Consider the following 18,180-nt stretch of genomic DNA (forward strand, 5'->3'; position numbering starts at 1 on the left):
TCACATGTCTTAAAGAGAAGGGTTGCATGTCTAAGAGAAGCAGCCCGAACCTGAGTTGAGGAGTGTCGACCCCTCTGGCCCCGCCCTGCCCCGATTCAAGACCTAATGTTCAATCTTGAATATATAAGTGGTTGTCTTTCCATAAAGTGTTATATTTTAGTTTGGAACTTTGGCTTATTTAATAATTATTTGATTAAATTGAAAAAAAGTAGAAAGTTATTATAGCAAGGCGGGGATGGGGCGGGGGATTTTTCCGGTGGTGTGCATGGCAGTGACAGGGATTCCTGCCATCCAGCGGGGACGGGGAATTTTCCTTGACGCAGGGATGGGGACGAGGAATGCAACATCCAGCCCCGCCCTGTTGCCACCCCTATTTAATGCCAGCTTACCCACTAAAAAAAAGGAAAAAAAACCCTAACCTGTCTGACCCAATCATCTAAATCGGGTTGGGATTGGATTGGATGGGCCCAAGGCATAAATACAAAAAAAATAGATATTAGATTCAGGCCTCAATAAAATTGGATGGGACGATGTTGGGTCCATACCTAAAGCCTCAACCCTAACCCCACCCACAATTAATTCGAGTTGGCTTTTCCCAACCCAACCTGAGAGAAGGCCAACCCAACACTAGTCCAATTCTAAGCTCGATTTCCATTATTATCTTCTTGGTTGACTTAGTTATTTTAAAAAAAAATCTGATTATTGTGCTCAGTCCAAATATGCCACAACAAAGCAAATGGGACGAGTTTCCATAGGACCTTTGCCAATTTAATCCCCCTAAAAAAAAAATTATGAAGGAATTTTTTTTTAAAAATCTATGTCATGTCTGAATTGGGATAGTAGTGCCCCTATGTTTGGTGGCTCTCTTCTCTAGAGCCTTTTTGTCTCTGTTTGTTTCTCCCATTCATATGGGTGCAACTCGGGTCGGGATGAGGCCAACCCGACCAACCATTTACTCAACCCGACCCGAGTTCCAACCCGACGAGGTTCAATCCGACCTGAGGAACCCTTTTTGCCAACCCGAACCCGAGTTCAACCCGACCGAACCCGAGATTTTAACCTTATAAAATATAAAAAATATTTAAAATGTCGGGTTGAACTCGGGTCGGGTTGTCCAAGCCCTCAACCCGAACCTGACCCGAACTCAACCCAACCCGACTTTTTCGTGGGTCGAGCCCGCCCAAGTGGGGGTCTGCCTAACGCCAGCTTACCCATCAAACAAAAAGATGAAAAGACAATGAATCATTATATGGCTTTGAAAAATGAAAAGAGAATGAATCATTATATGACTTATGGATTCCTCTGCATCTTACAAAGGTTACATCCATCTCAAACGGAATTTGTCTTTTTCTTGAGCTTATTACAAATATAAATTTATTCGCCGCTACCTTCCATACAAAATCCTCTACTATAGGAAGGACCAAATCTTAGTCCAGTATGACAAGGAGTTTTCATCTTTGAGCAAAAAGTTAAAAAGAGAAAAGAACCCGTCTTTCCATAGGTTTATGTCATCAAAAGGGTCTTGCCTATACCATCAAGCGTGCGGTTGGACACACCCGAGAGCGATCCTACGGTCTGGATCGCACCCACTTGAGACCACCATCGGATTACACCGATCTTGATCCAACGGCGAAGATCAAATCTGAAAAAATTCAAGCACTCCAATCGCTAGTCTATAAGTCCCTCTCATAATATGATTCATATACATACATATACTGAATCTAGTGTAACACAGCCTGTTTAAAGAAAAAAAATACCTTCCCTGCAGCAAGAATCAGTACTGGTTGCTTTGAAAGATTCAACAAGCTACCCACCATAAGCATATCCGAGAAGCAACAAGCTCTCAAACGAGAGCACTCAGATTAGGTGCAATGCTATTCATTCTGCTTTTGAGATAATCATACACTTGCGCTCTGTATTCTGAAAGTGCAAACACTTTGGCCACAAAGGGCTTCTACTATTTGCCAAATTAAGATCTCTCAATGTTGGGATCCTCTTAGTCATGGCTATTTAAAGCTGATTTTTGATGGCTCAAGCTTAGGGAATCCTGGGCCGACTGGAGTAGGCAATCCCTTTAAAGATGATGCTGGAGAGACAAAGTGGGCTTTCTCAGGCCCCATTGGGATACCGGATTCCAATGAGGTGGTAATTAGAGCTCTCCTTCAAGATACCAGGTTAACTGAGCCCTCCATTCTAGATCAAGTGATAGTGGGAGGCAATTCTCTCGATGTAATAAAATGGATGCAGGAAAGCATATCCCCATCTTTGCTCTTCGATGTCCCTCCCTTCCAGGGTTTTTTTTCTCTTTTTTCCTTTTTCCTTTGTCCTTTTCTTGATCTAATCTTGTAGAGGTAGAGACCACCTCAGTCCCAGGGTCGCCCCCCCTCACTCTCTCTCCTCTCTCTTATTTATTTCATTTATACAATTCTCTTACGGTTAAAAAAAAAATTAAACCATTGACTAACCCTTAGCATACGTATTGAACTCTTTTGTCAAGGTCATCATCCAGCAAGCCAATTGATCATTGCATCCACCTAGAAAGTAAGCAAAAGATCCTAGTTATGCCATTATGCAGCAAGTAACTTGTTAGTTTCAAAAAATGATGCCAGCGACAAGGATGACAAATACATAGTTACAAATGTTAAAAATATCAGAATTCATCACTCTCAGCAGCATTCACATTCTCTTAGTCATTTTGACAAGGTCGTCAATGATGATTCCACAGAACAAAAATAGAAAGTAAGTCTTTGGGGAAATGTTTACCATGTCATGGTACCTACTAAAGTTGACTAAATCTGTCACCATGTGAGAGTGAGATAATTAATTAGCAAATTGAAAGAAAGTGAAGGAGCAGAACCGCTAAAAGAAGACCTAATGCAGGAATTTAGTCCAAGGCATGCCTTAAGTTTGTTCTACTTATAGAAACCATGCTTATTGTGGTTAAATAAAAAGACTATATGACGGATGACAAGTGAATCTAATCAAATGAAAGAACCTTAAAGCCCAAACATCTGAAGTAAAAGAAACAGAATTAACATTATCAGGGCTGCATTTTACCTTCTATCAAGATAGGCTAGGTGGAAAACCCAAGATCATTGGAACCAAATCAAGTCCACCTGGCCCTGTTATGAGTTTAGTCAACTGACTTCTAACTCCCCTCATCACCTCCATTACATAATTGTTGTGTATGTTATTCTATTTGCTACAGAAATAAAAGATAAAGTAATTGGTTGTGACAATCTGAAATGACAAGGTAGTTTATAGCCATCCAAGCATCTATGAGCAGACCAGTTTTTCTTTTGTTGCATTTCCAAGTTTTGAATCAGCTACATCTAGTGTTTCACTTTCGCCATCGCAGTGAGCACGGAGAAACATGTGGAATCCATGGTTGGGCTTGCTATCAATCAACAAGGTTACTGTGGACAAGGCTTCTGAAGTGCTCTCAACCTTAATAAAAGCTTTCAGCTTCACTAGATCCATACTCAAAACAGGAAGTGCCAAATGAGAGAGAGAGAGAGAGAGAGAGGGAGGGATGAACCACCTTTCATTAAACAAAAGCTAAACAGAGGAATGTTGGCATCTATTATGCTTAATGCATCTCTGAATATATTGTTATACATTGCTGTAACACTTCCCAGCAAAAGAAACAAGAATGTATAAAAAAAATACCACAGCTGGGGAGCAAAGCGTAGCAATTTGAATATACCAGAAAAATTCACATGCAGTAAGTAGCAAACACGTTAGATGTAACCTTTCAAGCCAATTCAGACGTGGTGAAACATCTATGAGCAGATTGAGGTGTAGACTCCTAGATGGAGCCCTCCTGAACCTGTGAAGTTAAAAATTAAACTTTGATGGGTCTAGTTTGGGTAACCCAGGTCCGGATGGTGTTGGAGGACATTTACGGGATGAGAGGGGGACACAAGATGGGCTTTCTAGGGTCCAATTGGGATCACCGATTCCAATGAGGCTGAGGTCAAGGTGTTCTTCAGGGTCTCAGGTTGGTTGAGCAGTGACTTGGCTGGTTTAATTGTGGAAGGTGACTCTCAATGTCATAAGATGGTTGGATGGTAGTCACGCTCACTTTATTGAGGAAATCATGGATCGGGTGTCGGATTTCAATGTATCCTTTCCTCACGTTAGAAGGCCTGCAAATAGAAGTGGATCGACTTGCTAGAGCGAGAGCTTAAAGAGAGAATCTTCATATTTATGACTTCCTTACCCCCTGAGGGGTTTCTGTATATATATATATATAGGCATGGTGTGTGTGTGTGTGTGTTGGGGGGGATGGGGAGAACGCTCGCGCTTCTTTCCTTAATAAAATAATTGACTATTAAAAAAAAGAGCCGGCTATTAAGTTTTGGTATAAAGTCATAGAAAAATAAACAATCCAATAAAGGATTTAAGTAAATCATGATAACAAAGAAATGCAGCACAATTGGCCAACATAAAGCTCCAGATATCAATTTATACACACAAACTGCAGGATAAACTAAGAATCTGCAGCATATAAAAAATTTCAATAAGACAAACTAGCATTGGAGTACAATCACAAATAAAGACGGCCATAATTTTATAAAATGCCAATATAGTGTAAATTGTAATTAAGTTATTGGGGGTTAACTGCCCATAACATGCATGTTACCGCATGGTCCCATGATCTGGATCGCCTGCATGGTCAGCTCTGCTATGGATAGGCCATTGTACAAGAGCACACCAATTCGATTATGCTAGTCACTTGATTAATGGATTTTTACCTGTCAAATATGGAACATTGAAGAGTTTTGTGTACATCCATCCATTTAAAGGGCAACAGCTGGATGATTAGGATTGTTCTACGCCCTGATTTTCGTATCATAGCCAATCGAGGGGCCATACATACAGCCTAAATCATTACACTGTGTACCCACATGTATGCAGTAATGGACAGTTAAAATTTTGTAGATTAATCGTTATTGACACAAAACTACTACACTTACTAGAAGTTAAGAGCACATCCATGATGTGCTCTACAGATAATGTAAAATCCGTGTAACAAAGTAACCCCATACCTTTTGTTCTGGAGATGAATCCAATGTAACTTTGAAATAACGATGTCCTCACAGCCTTACAAATTATCATGAAGCCCAACAGCCTTCCTATGCCCAAAACCAACAGAACTCGTCTCAGCATGAGATCAAGAAATCTTCCGTCAAAACTTGCTCCAAAACTACCCTGAGTAACTTGGGAAAAGTTATCTTATGAATAACAAATCAAAGTTGATCTGCATCTGCACTAAATTCTCTTATAAGATCAAGGAGTTTGCTCCCTAAACTCAAAACATATTGTACGCATTCTATGGATAACATGGGAACATTTTTACCAAATGTAAAGCAAGAACTTACTTAAAAGTTTGGGCATCAATTTAAAGGGCTATCAAGTACTCGCAGAGCATCTACAAATAGCAAATCATGGTACAATGATCATGTTTCTTGATTGCCAAATTGATAGAAGCCGGAGCGACCAATACATCATGATTTAATCAATCCCAGGAATCCACTCTGACATTTTCCACAGGACTCCATAGAAACAAATTTAACACCTGGACTTTCTGAAAGATACATTTCAGCATGGTAACTGATGAATTCTTCAGGCTTGTTGAATTGGATGCTGGCGACCCATAATGCTCTTTAAGGATGTCTTCAGTTCATTGATTCCAGTCCAGGAATCCATACATATGAATACCTCAGCCGTACAGCATTCTTGCAAGTTAAACTCTTCCATACAGGTACATAAGATATACAATTAAGGATGAATATCATCAGAAGCCTTTACAAGAGTCTTGTCATGCTATAACAATAAGTTGACTGGCAATGTAAAGCCTTTACAAGAGCATGAACATCATCAGAAGCATAGACCTACCAAGTAACAGTAACATAACAATGACAGAGGATCTGAAAAAGTATCCATGTTAATAAAATAGATGAGGGTCTCTAACCTTCACCCAATCTTTTGCCCAAAATTTCCAATGAGACCAGTGCTTATTGGCCTACTTGAAAAAGTTGTCGGCACCGAAAAAGGAAGAAATTAAAGCAAACTTCTCATCAATTCCCTGTTCATGTATACGTTTATTGATTAAAGTGGCCTCACCACCACCAGCAACAGCATGGCCACAGCAACTTTACAATCATGTCGGAGGTTCATGAATTTCAACAAATACAAATGGGTAGGTCTCTTTTATCTCTCTTTTCTCTTGAATTATGGCTGTGTTCCCAAAGGGTCTCCCCCAAACTGGATATGTAGGCCAGACATGTCTAATTATGAAGAAGAGAGAGAGCCCAAATCCAAAGATAAATTATCTGTACATCAATCATTGCCAAAGGATGACAAACAACAGTGACATACAACAGTTAAAGGAGACCCCCCACTACCCCGCCTGCCGATGAAATCCTATGTTGGAATTCTAATGGAATTCTAACAACTCACCGAGCCTTCTTACGGGGTTTGAACCCAGACGGTGGCGATGGCGAGAATTCCACAGGCAAGTGGGGAGGCTCAGACTCGCCCGAAAGCATCCCCACAACTTCTTTAATGGATGGTCGTTTAGATGGCGATCTCTGCAAGCAGAGGAGAGCAACCACAATGCAAAGGAGTGCCTGTTCTTTATCCAAAGATTGTATATTCTGGTCGACCAAATCGAGAAGTTTCCCAGTTCGAGCAAGATGCCTTGCCCACGATATAAGATTCGCTCTTTCGAACTCCGACATGGGTGATGCAGTCACCTGAAGAGGCCTCCGGCCAGAGATCAAAACCAATAACAGAACTCCAAAGCTATAAACATCACACTTCTCAGACAACGGCCCACCCCCACCATACTCAGGAGCAATATAACAAACAGTTCCCCTCATACTAGGAGTACTACTCACACCACCACTCTTTGGGATCTCCCCACTCATCCAATCCACACTATTCCGTCGACCCCCAAATCCGTCCATCCACCAATCAACACTACTCCTGCTCCTGCTCCTGCTCCTCCTCTTCTTCCTCCTCTGCTCTAATTCCCCATCCTCATCTCTCTGCCAGCAAAGCTCCCCTCCGTTTCCACCACTACTAGACTTCCCAATTCTCTTCTTCTTCTTCTTCGCCAACTCCTCAGTAAACTCCTCTCTCCACCATTCTCTCGCGGGCCTGCACTTCTCCTTCTTCTTAATCCTGTCATCATCCAAAGACGCCCACCATTCTAAACGCCTTTGCTGCTTTTTTCGATCCGATTTCAACCTATCAACAGACGCTGATTCAGCCGCAATCCAATCGCTCTTTGGCCTCTCCTTCTTTATCTCAGTCCCAATCCACTCCATCACATAATCCTTCACACTACTAGTCTCAGAATTCCCTCCATTATCCTGTCTCCACCACCAATCTTTCCCTGAAATACTCTTCTTCCTCCCCCCTTTTGTACACTTCCCAGACCCAACAATCTCCTTCCCACTGCTATCCACACTTACCTTATCCAAATACCCCTCCGATAAACTCGTCTTCTCCAAGATCTCCGACGGAGAAGCTTCTGTAACACCATTTCCCGGCGAAGCCTCTGCTTCAGAAACCCTAACATAACTCTCCGGCGACTGTTCTTCAGCAACATACCCATTCTCGTTCACTGCGGTTGTTGCTGTTATGCTCTCTACCTCTTCAACAATCGATCCATTATCATCTCCACCATTAATCTCAGATCCTTCCTCCTTCTTCTTCTTCCCCTTAGAAATCGCGATTTTCTCAGGAATCTCAATCTCAACCTCGGCCGCATCCTCCGTCTTAATCCGAGCCAGGCCAAAATCCGCGATCTTCGCAGAGAAGATAGAATCAAGCAAGATGTTACTAGGTTTGATATCACCATGAATAATCGGAGAATCAGAGAGCGTATGAAGAAACAACAAACCATGTGAAATATCCAACGCAATGCCGAATCTCTTACTCCATTGCATGAGCTCTGGACATTTCCGATCAAGAAGAGAATCCTGTAAGCTTCGATTAGACATGAGATTATAAACAAGAAGAAGTCTCCGGTGTTTGCGATCAGAACAGAATCCGAGAATAGGAACGATTTTATCAGAAGATTCGAGTTTAGGAGCGAGAGATAACTCGTTCTGGAATTCGCGTTCGCCTTGGAGAGAACCTGAGTCCATGAGTTTGACGGCGATTTCTTGGCCGGAGGAGAGGACGCCTCTGTATACGGAGCCGAAGCCGCCTTGGCCGAGTTTGTTAGATGGGGAGAAGTTTGTTGTGGCTCGGCGGAGGTGAGAGTAGGAGAATCGGTGTGGGGGTTTTAGATCGGAGGGGGCGGTTTTGTTTCGGGAGAGTTTTCGGTAGATAAATGCGAGGAAGATGATGAGGAGGAAAACAGCGGCCGCTCCGCCGGCTATAGGAGTTACTAGAGAGGAGTTGCGGCGGTTGTTGTGGTGGATTTTTTGTTGCGCCGCCGGTGGCGGTGGCGCTACCGCCGGAGATTGGAGTTGCCGTGATGGCATTTTTGGTTGGAGGAAAAACAACTGTGGAATGGGGTGTGAGAGAGTGAGAGAGGGAGTTAATCTTCTCGAGATTTTATACGGGTGTGGCCACACCCGTATGGTTCACCACGGTTTCCTCCATGGGATGATCCAAACCGTACATTTATTGGGCTACAACGGATATATTATATATATGTTGTGCCCCAAAGTCAAACCTCTGATCCACAAAGGACTGCACATTTTGGGAAGAAGATTGTCCGATTCTCAGCAATACTAAGAGGGAAATGTTATCAGCACTACTGTATTTTGATGAGGGCACTCCTCACTCAATTAAAAGTACAAGTATGTCCATTAGAGCACAACCTATTTAGGCGGTAGCCCATCTAATGGACGGTTTGGATCATCCAATGTTGCAGGTCATACTGTACTTTTAATAGAGTGAGGAGTGCCCTCATCAAAATACAGCAGTGCTGATAACATTTTCCTACTAATATTGAGTATGAGTGTGATGAAATCATGAAAGGCCTTATAGTTCATTATTTTTCAAAAAGTACCGTACGACCCTCACGGTAGGATGATCCAAACCGTCTATGTTGTACCCCAAAAATCATTTCTTTAGGTTGATCATGATCCTAACCCCCTATAAATCGGATGGTTAGGAACAAACTGTGGAAATGATTTTTGTGCCGTATGGTGTGGGCGTACTGTATTTTTAAAAAAATAATGGACTATAAGGCCTTTCATCCTATAAAAATTGATACGGCTATATAGGATCATTCTATTGAAATATTTCCAGGTACAACTGATTTATGTGATAGCGCCACAAGTGGATGGTTTGGAATAAATAGCCTATAGATTGGGTCGTGGACTTTTAACCGGCGGAAGCCCGTATCCTCCAGTGTTTTTTAAAGAGTATTATTCGACAGTTACAGCATAGGATGATCCAACCGTAAAATGATGTGCCGCAATTCAAAGAGACATATGATAATCCTAGCCCTTCAATTTAGTGACTAACTATGTACTATAAAAACCTTGAATCGACGGTTGGGATCATCCTATGTTGTGAGGCTGGACAGTACTTTTTTATAAGTACCGGTCAACACGGGCTTAGGACGTATAAAATCTCCAAAAGGGTAATCTTCTCTTCGCTTATTTATTCTTTCTTTTTTTTTCTTAAAAATTGCTCATCCTATGGTCCTGAGTTTTGGGGCACAGCCTATTTACGTCGGCCATTACGTACTTTTTGAAAAATAAGGGTTTGTACGGCCACCCATCATATAATTCTCGAAGAGGTAATCTTCTCTTCGCTTATTTTTCCCTTTTTTGGTTTTTTAATTAAGGAAAAGGATTGTACACTCAAGCGTACAAAGCTTATGGTACGCTAGAGTGTCCAATCACATATGGGCCCACTTTGTTAGGATGATCCAAAGCATTCATTTGAAAGGCCTTATCATATATAGGGTCTGTGTGTATTCCAAAAATCAGCTCCATAGGAACATCCTAACCCATCCGTTTGTGGAGGGCAAATTGGACATACCACAAATCTGCCCATTTTTGCCCTCCACTTTTGGAGGGGTTATGATGATTCAATTGAGCTGGTTTTTGGTACACACCATGTCTATAATAGGGCCTTTCAAATGAATGTTTTGAATCACCACAAAAAATGTGGGACCCATGTGATTGGGGCACTCGAGCGTACCAAGGTACAATCCATTTCCTCTTTTTAATTAAATATTAGAGATAGGTGAGAGAGAGAGAGAGAGAGAAGAGAAGAGCATGTCTTGTTTTATTTTATAATTTTATTTGGCTTTTATGTTTTGACAAATGGGGGGTTTTCAAAGAAAGAAAATTAATGAGAATGTGGATTATTTTAATTTAAATGACGGAAATGCCCTCGTTGAATGTGTAATTTTCTCAACGAGCGTGCTCGCTCACTTTTTCTTGACTTCGTTGCATTGGGAAAGAGAGAGTTTTTAATGAGCCAAAAAGGAGTCGTTGGTTGGAAAAGCTGAGTTCATAATGTTACCTTCGCTCTACAGAGTAAAGACGAGCATGTACGTGCGGTGATCGTGGCCGTTGATTTGTGGGCCATGGCAATTGGAACTTTACTTTTTACTCGTGATTTATGATTACAAGAAAGTTCAGGAGAAAAGTAAGGAATACGGACATCTCACATTGCAATAAATTCCATTCTATCTTTTCTTTTTTGCAATAAATCCCACCCCTACTTTTAGGGTAATAAATATTTGGATAATTAATAATTTAAAGTATTTAATTTGTAGCTCCTGCAAAACATTCCTAATCTTAAAATAAAAAAAGATAAATGATATATTCCTCCATTTTTCTAATTGGGACAGCCCCTTTACGTAAAAGAGAAGTCATAAATACAGTAGAGGTGGCTGTCCAAAGTTTAGAAAAAGGGGGTGAATATATCACTTCCCTCTAGTTTCATTTGACAGCTGGTTAGATAATAAAGCCAAGGTGATTTAGTGCAATTATTAAAACCTGGCAGTGCCAATCTCTCTCTCTCTCTAAGGGATTTGCTAGCGCAGCAGAAGGCATTCGCGTATGGGCTGTTGCATAGGAGCAGCCACATCATGAGTGAAGACAAAATCTGCTGAAAAGTGAGCCGATTTGGCTGCTCTAACATGCAACAGCCCATCCGCAAAATGCCTTCAGCGATGGACGCTAGTTGATGGGGTATAAAAACAGCAACCAATTAGCTGTCGACACGTGGCCCAGGAGGGCCCACCACAAGCCCAACTGCTGCACAGGGGTATTATGGTAATTACCTCGAAGTAGGTGAGCTCAAGCCTATAGCTGGCCGACACCTGTCCTGGGGTAATTGGATTTATGAGATTCTCTCTATCTTTCTCTCATTTTTAATTGGATTTATGAGACTACTTTATCTAGCGTTTGCTAGGGTCCATCACAAAAGACATCTCACGGAACCTCTGCTGCATGAGAGAGCAGCCACATGAATAACGGCAGTATCTGTTGGAAAGTGAGGCTATGTGCCTGCTCTCTCATGCAACAGAATGCCTTTTGGGATGGACCTTAGCAAATCCCATTTTATTTATATTTGTATTCTTTCTCATCAGTCAGCATATTTTTCTTCAATTTTTTGCCATGAAAGAATTTTAATTCAGTTTATTAAACTATTTAAAAGTCTAGACTGAAAGGAGCCCTTGCAAAAAACAGGTGAAAGGGCTCCCTTCAGTCTAGAATTCCTCTATAATTAATTTTATTAAACTATTAATTTAATTGAACTATTTATTTTATTGATTTTATTAAATTCCTAAAAATACAATTATAATAAAAAATATATTGTCCCGTGTGCATCGATCATCATCGCACAAGCAAGGCTCTAGTATATAGTTAAAATTAAAATATCATATGCCAAACTAAATAATTAGCTAATTAAATACATTAGCTTAATGTTATTAGATGTTGATAAAATATTTGAAATTGGAAACACACACACACACACGGACCCTACATGGGACATGTGTGTGCAATTGTGACCATTGATTTAGAATAATCATCTTGTCCATCGGATAGAATCCTAACATTCAATATTAGACCCCACATGGGACATATGCGTGTAATTGTGACCATTGATCTAGCGGACTACCATGATTATGATCCCAAACTAACCTGAAATCCCATCCATAAGATTAAGACCTTCGAGAATCAATGCTTTAACATTTCATGATAGAGCCCTACAGCCCATTTGAATTGAAGGAATTTTCTAAAAAAGTTTGGAAAAGGAATTTTTTTTCAATAATTTCATGTTTTTCCGTTGTTAGATTACGCATGAAAAAAAAAAGGGAAATGATATTTAAGCCCCTTTTATCACCAGGGACACCCATTTGCCAGTGTACCGTGCAATCAAAGCCTATGAATTTTTCTGACATAAAGTACATTGAGCCCCCTTTTTGCCATTGATATACTGACGCTGGGTATCCCTGGTGATGAAAAGGGGCGTAAATATCACTTCCTAAAAAAATGTAATTTAAATAAAACACAGTTCAATTTTTATTTAAGGAACCTTTAATTTATAACTAAATTTTAACATTTCCGTCAAAATTGAGGAAACAAAAAAATCAAAGAAAAAATTCCTCAAATAATATTTTATCATGCATTCCAAACCAGGCCTAATGGGCTGTTTAGAGGAAGGGAAGTTTTTAAATTTTTCAGTATTTGGTAAACTCATTTTTAATAGAAATTTTATTGACATTAAATATGATTATTTGCGAAAAAGTATATAGGGAAGTGATATATCCGCCCCCCTTTTGTAATTTTTATTCTTACAATGTCTCTAATTCCGAACTGGGGTTTGTGCTCCTCCTTGAATCTACTCACCCGCTACTCTACTCGTGCATCCAAACATAGCCTTAGTGAGGGCATTTTCGACCATACAACGACTTTTAGTTGATGAATGTGGACACTTTCGTCTCTTTCAAGCTTATTTTCCTTGTGAAAAGCTCCAAACTATCAACCATAATACTATATAAATATTTAAAGCCAATCTTTCTTTCACATGTAGCAAATAATATTATTTTTAGTTAGCAAAGTTAGGTGGAAGTGTATGAAAACAAACGGGCTTAAACCCCACATGTCACGCATTGCAACTTTAGTAATCTGTCCAATTATCATGGGACCCACCTTACATGTACCCCGATCTCAAAAACCTCCAAATGGCTGATCTAAATGTCCCTCGTGGATGGTCTCGATTCTCACCCTTTTACCAATTCAAGTGGAGCTCGATAATTCTTACAAAAATTATACAAGTTTTTTAACAGAAGGCCACCTATCCAATTACCTATTCTTAAATGAGATTTTATATGAGTGCTGATTTTTTTAGAAAGTATGGTGGGATCACTTCTTTGGATGATCCAAACCGTTCATTTAATTCACAGCCTAAATAGATTGTACATTGTAAATCATCTCCGCGGGATGATCCTGACCCTCCGATCTATTGGAGGGTTAGGATCATCTCCATCTACGCCTATTTACTTTGTGGCCTGACAAATGAATGGTTAGGATCATCCTATTAAGATGTAGGAATATAAGATGTACCCCTTAAATCATCTACAGTGGGTCTCATTCTAAATAGTACGGGCCCCACTAAAGTTTCTGAAAAATAATAGAATTCACGCGCATTTTTCAGAAAGTAGAGTGGGGCCCATTTCTTTGGATGATCCAAACCTTTCGTTTGATGGGCCACAACCTAACTTGGATATACCTCCTAAATCATCTCATAGGATGTCCAAACTGTATGAGGTTTGCTATAATGTGCAGACAGTCCCTCTATATAGATCCGAGGGTTAGGATAATCATAGGGTAGATCCTAATTATGAACGGTTTGGATCATCCTATGAAGTGGACCCACAATACTTTCTTAAAAATACTAGACTTCAGTCACTTCACATGCACACGTCATATAAAATCTCTTCTTAAAGAATCAGCTCTCCTTCAAGATATATATGGTTAGAACTATTTTATCCAAAGACCATCATCATCTATGGTCAATCGGCTGATGAAATCCTAAACAACAATGGTCTATGAAGTAAGAAACTAATAAAATTATCATTCCTATGGTAAGAAATTAATTTACCTATTTACCTTGTGCCCATCAAATGAACGGTTTGATCATCCTCAGAAGTGGACCCCACTGTGTCTATTTATGAAATTTGAAAAACCACTGGCCAGCTTCTAGATTTTGTCATATTCTCACGTGGTGTCACGTGTAGGAAGCCTCTACCAGCATGAATTTAATAATGTTTTTATTAGTAGGTGATGGGAGAAAGAAAATCCCTCTTCAACTATGAAAGTGAGAAATTATTTAAAATGGTCGGTGTATGGTTAGACTTTGGAGGGGTCTTACAGAGCTACAAGACCGCCACCATACCTGGTGGGTCAACCTTTACCTTTAAATATCCTAAACTAGTAAGAAACAAAAGACGGGGAATATACGGCGGGCCCTTTCTCCAATGACAGACAATGCTTATCTATACTTTTAAAAACGAGACCTTTGTTTTTTTTTGGGCCCTTACCCTTGGCCCTCTTTGGATTCCAAGAAAAATATTTCTGATGGGAAATTTTTTTTTCCATGATTTATAGAGAAATGATATGATTATTAGTAATTTAAAAGGGATATTATCATATAAATTCAAGGTCCCTCTAAATAAAAATTGAATAGGGTTGCTCCCCGTTATCTTTTTAGTGTCGAAAAAAAAGGGGGATCCTAGAAACTTTTTTTCCTTTCCAAACTTTTTCAAAAAATTCTTGCAATCCAGATAGAGCCTACCGTTAAACATTTTTTTTTTCCTGGTAGGTAAGCTGGGATTGAACCTGCGACCTCAAGGTTGAGAAAGACAGCCTCAACCATTGAGCTACAGACCTAACCCCTAAGACAATTAAACTTGTAGAACATCAAGAAATGATCCATTCAGAATGTACAACCCCATGCATAAGATAAGGTGGCAGTACTTGTAGGGGGGTTCCACGCAAAAGCAAGACTCCGCATCGGAAAAGTGTAGAGATGTGGCTGGGCTATAAGGGAATCGGCACCCGCCCCTGAATAGCTAGCTTTTAAGGGTGAGTTCTACTTGGGTCCTAACCAAGGTTTTAAATTTCGGTTTTGGAATGCGTTTCAGTCCTCACCGAAACCAAAATTTCAACCGAAATCTCGGCGAAATCTTTCTACGGCTATTTTATAGGGTAGAGAATTTCGACTAAATTTCGGTTGAAATTTCGGTTGAAATTTCGGTATAATATTAAATAATCATCAAGGATCGAGATTTTTGGGTGAAATCCCTTAAATTTCGGACGAAATTTCGGGATAAGCAAAATTTCGATTGAAATAGAGTACCGTTTCTCGTGTATTGCATTTCGGATTTCGGTCGAAATTTAAAACCTTAGTCCCAACAAGTGGTTTCAGAGCAGGGGCGTGGAAACCCTGGTGTACCCTCTAAGGACAAAAAAGTCCCTCGGGGAAGATCTTAGTAACCCCAGTGTGCTTCCGAGGACAGTGAAATTCCCTCGAGAAGATTTCGTAATTCCCACGTTGCCGTCGTGTGGAGGGGCGAGATTGTCCATGTTGCTTTCGTGTAGAGGGGGAGATTGTTGAGAGGTTCCACGTAAAAGAAAGATCCCACATCAGAAAATTGTCGAGATGTGGGTGGGCAGGGCTTATAAGGGAATGGGCACCCTCCCCTTAACGGCTAGCTTTTAAGCGTGAGTTCTACCCGGGGTCCAAATAGTACTTTGCTCTCTTTTTAATCTTTGTTACAAAGAACGAAAAAAAAATCGAGAATGGTATTCTTCATGTCTGACATGTTCTGCCCATACCTTATATTTTACTCTAGAGAAGAATTTTGTGGTGAATTCTCAGTACTGAGTGGCTCCAAGCGATGCACTTCTGCTTCTTTCTCCCTGTCTTGAAAACGGAGAATGAGAAGCATTGAGGAACACACCCCAAATGACTGCAAAAATCAAACCTATAGCGATGGGAAATGTATTTGCTCCCTTTTCATCCCTGGGCCACGCCCTTCTAGTTTAAAAGGAGTAGTCATAAATACACCAAAGTGAGTGGAGCATGGAAGAAAAGGCCCATGATCTTTCATTAAAGGTGTTCTTAACATCAACAGTATTTGGCCTAAGTTATTGTTGCTCTCATAAATTAGGCAGAATTGGGGCCCACTACTTCCCTACAATAAAGGGAAATGACATATTCACACCCTTTTCCTAGCCAGGTCACCAGGTACTCCGTTTGGTTGCCAGTAAAATTTTTGTTCCAGGAAGTTTTAGTAAAATTTTCGTCCCATCCCATGTTTGGTTGCTTTTTAGCACTAGAATTTTTTTAATCCCACTCGGCTCTGTTTGGTTGCCGGGTTTTTTTTAATCCCACTCTCGTAGGTTCTGTTCCTGGGATATTTTTAATCCCACTCTCGTAGGCTCATAAATACACTACAGGGGTGAATATGTCACTTCCCTTTAGAAATAGAATCAGAGAGCACTGCTAGGAAAACGGGCTTCAACCATTTGAGCCCTGTCCACTAAATGACAAATAGAGGGAGCTAAATCCCCGTAAAAGCAATAAATACACATTTAAAAACATCACATCAACGGTCATTTCAGTGCCTTCTTATTTTCCAAACGGAATCCCGTTTTCAAAGTGTTTTCCTAGAGTTAAAAGTAGCTTTCCTTGTAGGATTTTTCCTTTCAAAGAAAGTGGAGAACAAACAAGCTAGAGAGCGCCATCACATAAACAGTGACAAATAATTTTAGTGGTAAAAGTAAGAGACAAAAGAGGGGATAAGCATTAATTAGAGAAAGATATTATGATGAGTGGAGAGAGAGGGTAGAGAGAGAAAGAGAGACCACCGTTTTCAAGACAAGATTTTGCTGATATCACCAAGAAAAAGCTGATGTGACCACTAAATATTCTCCCACATAAATCCTAAGGAAAAAAAAAAAACACAGCAACCAAACGGAGTTGTCGCCGATTTGTATGTGTAATTGAGACGTTAATCTTGTAGAGCATGATGAAACTATCCGTATGGTCATGGTCCTATACTCAGTTGGCATCCAATGAATAAGATCTAAAAAAATCAATGGTGTAGATTCTATTAGCACTTGACCAAACTTATGGCTATAGATTTGCCTAATAACTAGGTTCGATTAGATAGACATGGTATAGGTGGGGCTTAGAGAGTTTCTATTAGGAGCGATCCTGTAAAAACCACCACCTTAGCATTTTACAAAATATTGCACTGATAAATTCACCCTTTAGAAGTATCCATTCGCTCTCCTTTTACTATTTACAGGTTTGGGTTGTGAACCCAATAACTTGTACTCTTTACGGGATTGGGTTGTGAAGCCCACAACTGTTCCTCTCTCTCTCTCTCTATATATGATTTAGATCTTTGAACAAGGTAGGCCTCATATCTTTGACCAAGGTAGTTCTCACTATATTTTTTTAAAAAAATGCCTACACCTTTATATGTGCAGACACGGATAAGATGTAGTTTCTTTTAAAAATCACTTGGGGCAGCTTGTTCGAGAATTCAAATTGTTCATTTGTTAGGTCTCAACGTAAATAGGTCTGCCCAAAGAATCATCTCCATAAGATGATCCTAGCAACTTGATTTTGTGAGATATTATATTGTATTTGCACGCACTTTCGCGTATTTTTCAGTAAGTGCAATGGAGTCCACATGGTTGGATACTTGGCTCGTCCAAACCATTCACTTGTTAATGCCGTACCTAAATAGTCTGTGCTCCAAAAATCATCGCCATATGATGACCTTAACCCTCACATATGAAGAAGTTTAGTTAGTGTGCCATCCCACAGCAGATCTGAGGGTTAGGATCATTCTGTAGAGATGATTCTCTGGGCATCAATGATTTGGATGATCCGACCACGTGGGTCCCACTGCATTAAAAAAACACTTATATGTAAAGGGAGCAAAAACATTTCTATTGTATATTCCCGTGCATCTATATTCATATACAGAGATTACATTTATAAAGAAGTTTACAACAATAACATGTCTTAATTACAACAATTTCTCAGAGATATTATTCGTGATATGGGAAGATAATTGAAAATGTGAGGGAACGTTGGGATATGTTTCCTATTTGGTTAGATTAACTATCTTTCCTAATACTCCCCCTCAATTTGGAGGGC

General features: G+C 40.1%; 1 protein-coding gene across 6 annotated transcripts; it reads right to left on the reverse strand.

Moving 5' to 3' along the window:
• Positions 1–1,263: 1,263 nt before the first annotated feature.
• Positions 1,264–8,615, reverse strand: LOC143880340 (receptor-like serine/threonine-protein kinase At4g25390). Of its 6 annotated transcripts, none has more exons than XM_077383267.1 (3): positions 5,385–8,615; positions 5,052–5,134; positions 1,264–2,534 (listed from the first exon to the last, which is right to left on the reverse strand). In XM_077383267.1, the coding sequence occupies exon 1, from the start codon at positions 8,502–8,504 to the stop codon at positions 6,462–6,464; it is 2,043 nt and encodes a 680-aa protein (XP_077239382.1). In that variant the 5' UTR covers positions 8,505–8,615; the 3' UTR covers positions 1,264–2,534; positions 5,052–5,134; positions 5,385–6,461. The 6 variants fall into 6 exon arrangements, with proteins under 6 accessions (XP_077239382.1, XP_077239375.1, XP_077239350.1 ...); XM_077383260.1 differs by having other exon boundaries at positions 5,052–5,138; XM_077383235.1 differs by having other exon boundaries at positions 5,052–5,214.
• Positions 8,616–18,180: the final 9,565 nt, after the last annotated feature.

This window comes from Tasmannia lanceolata, unplaced genomic scaffold (genome assembly GCF_043159265.1).
Source record: "Tasmannia lanceolata isolate RefF3 unplaced genomic scaffold, GAP_Taslan_0.1 ptg000002l, whole genome shotgun sequence".
Taxonomy (NCBI): domain Eukaryota; kingdom Viridiplantae; phylum Streptophyta; class Magnoliopsida; order Canellales; family Winteraceae; genus Tasmannia; species Tasmannia lanceolata.

Coding starts and splice junctions, on each gene's coding strand:
- LOC143880340 (XM_077383267.1), bottom strand. CDS start 8,504: ATGCCATCACGGCAACTCCAATCTCCGGCGGTAGCGCCACCGCCACCG.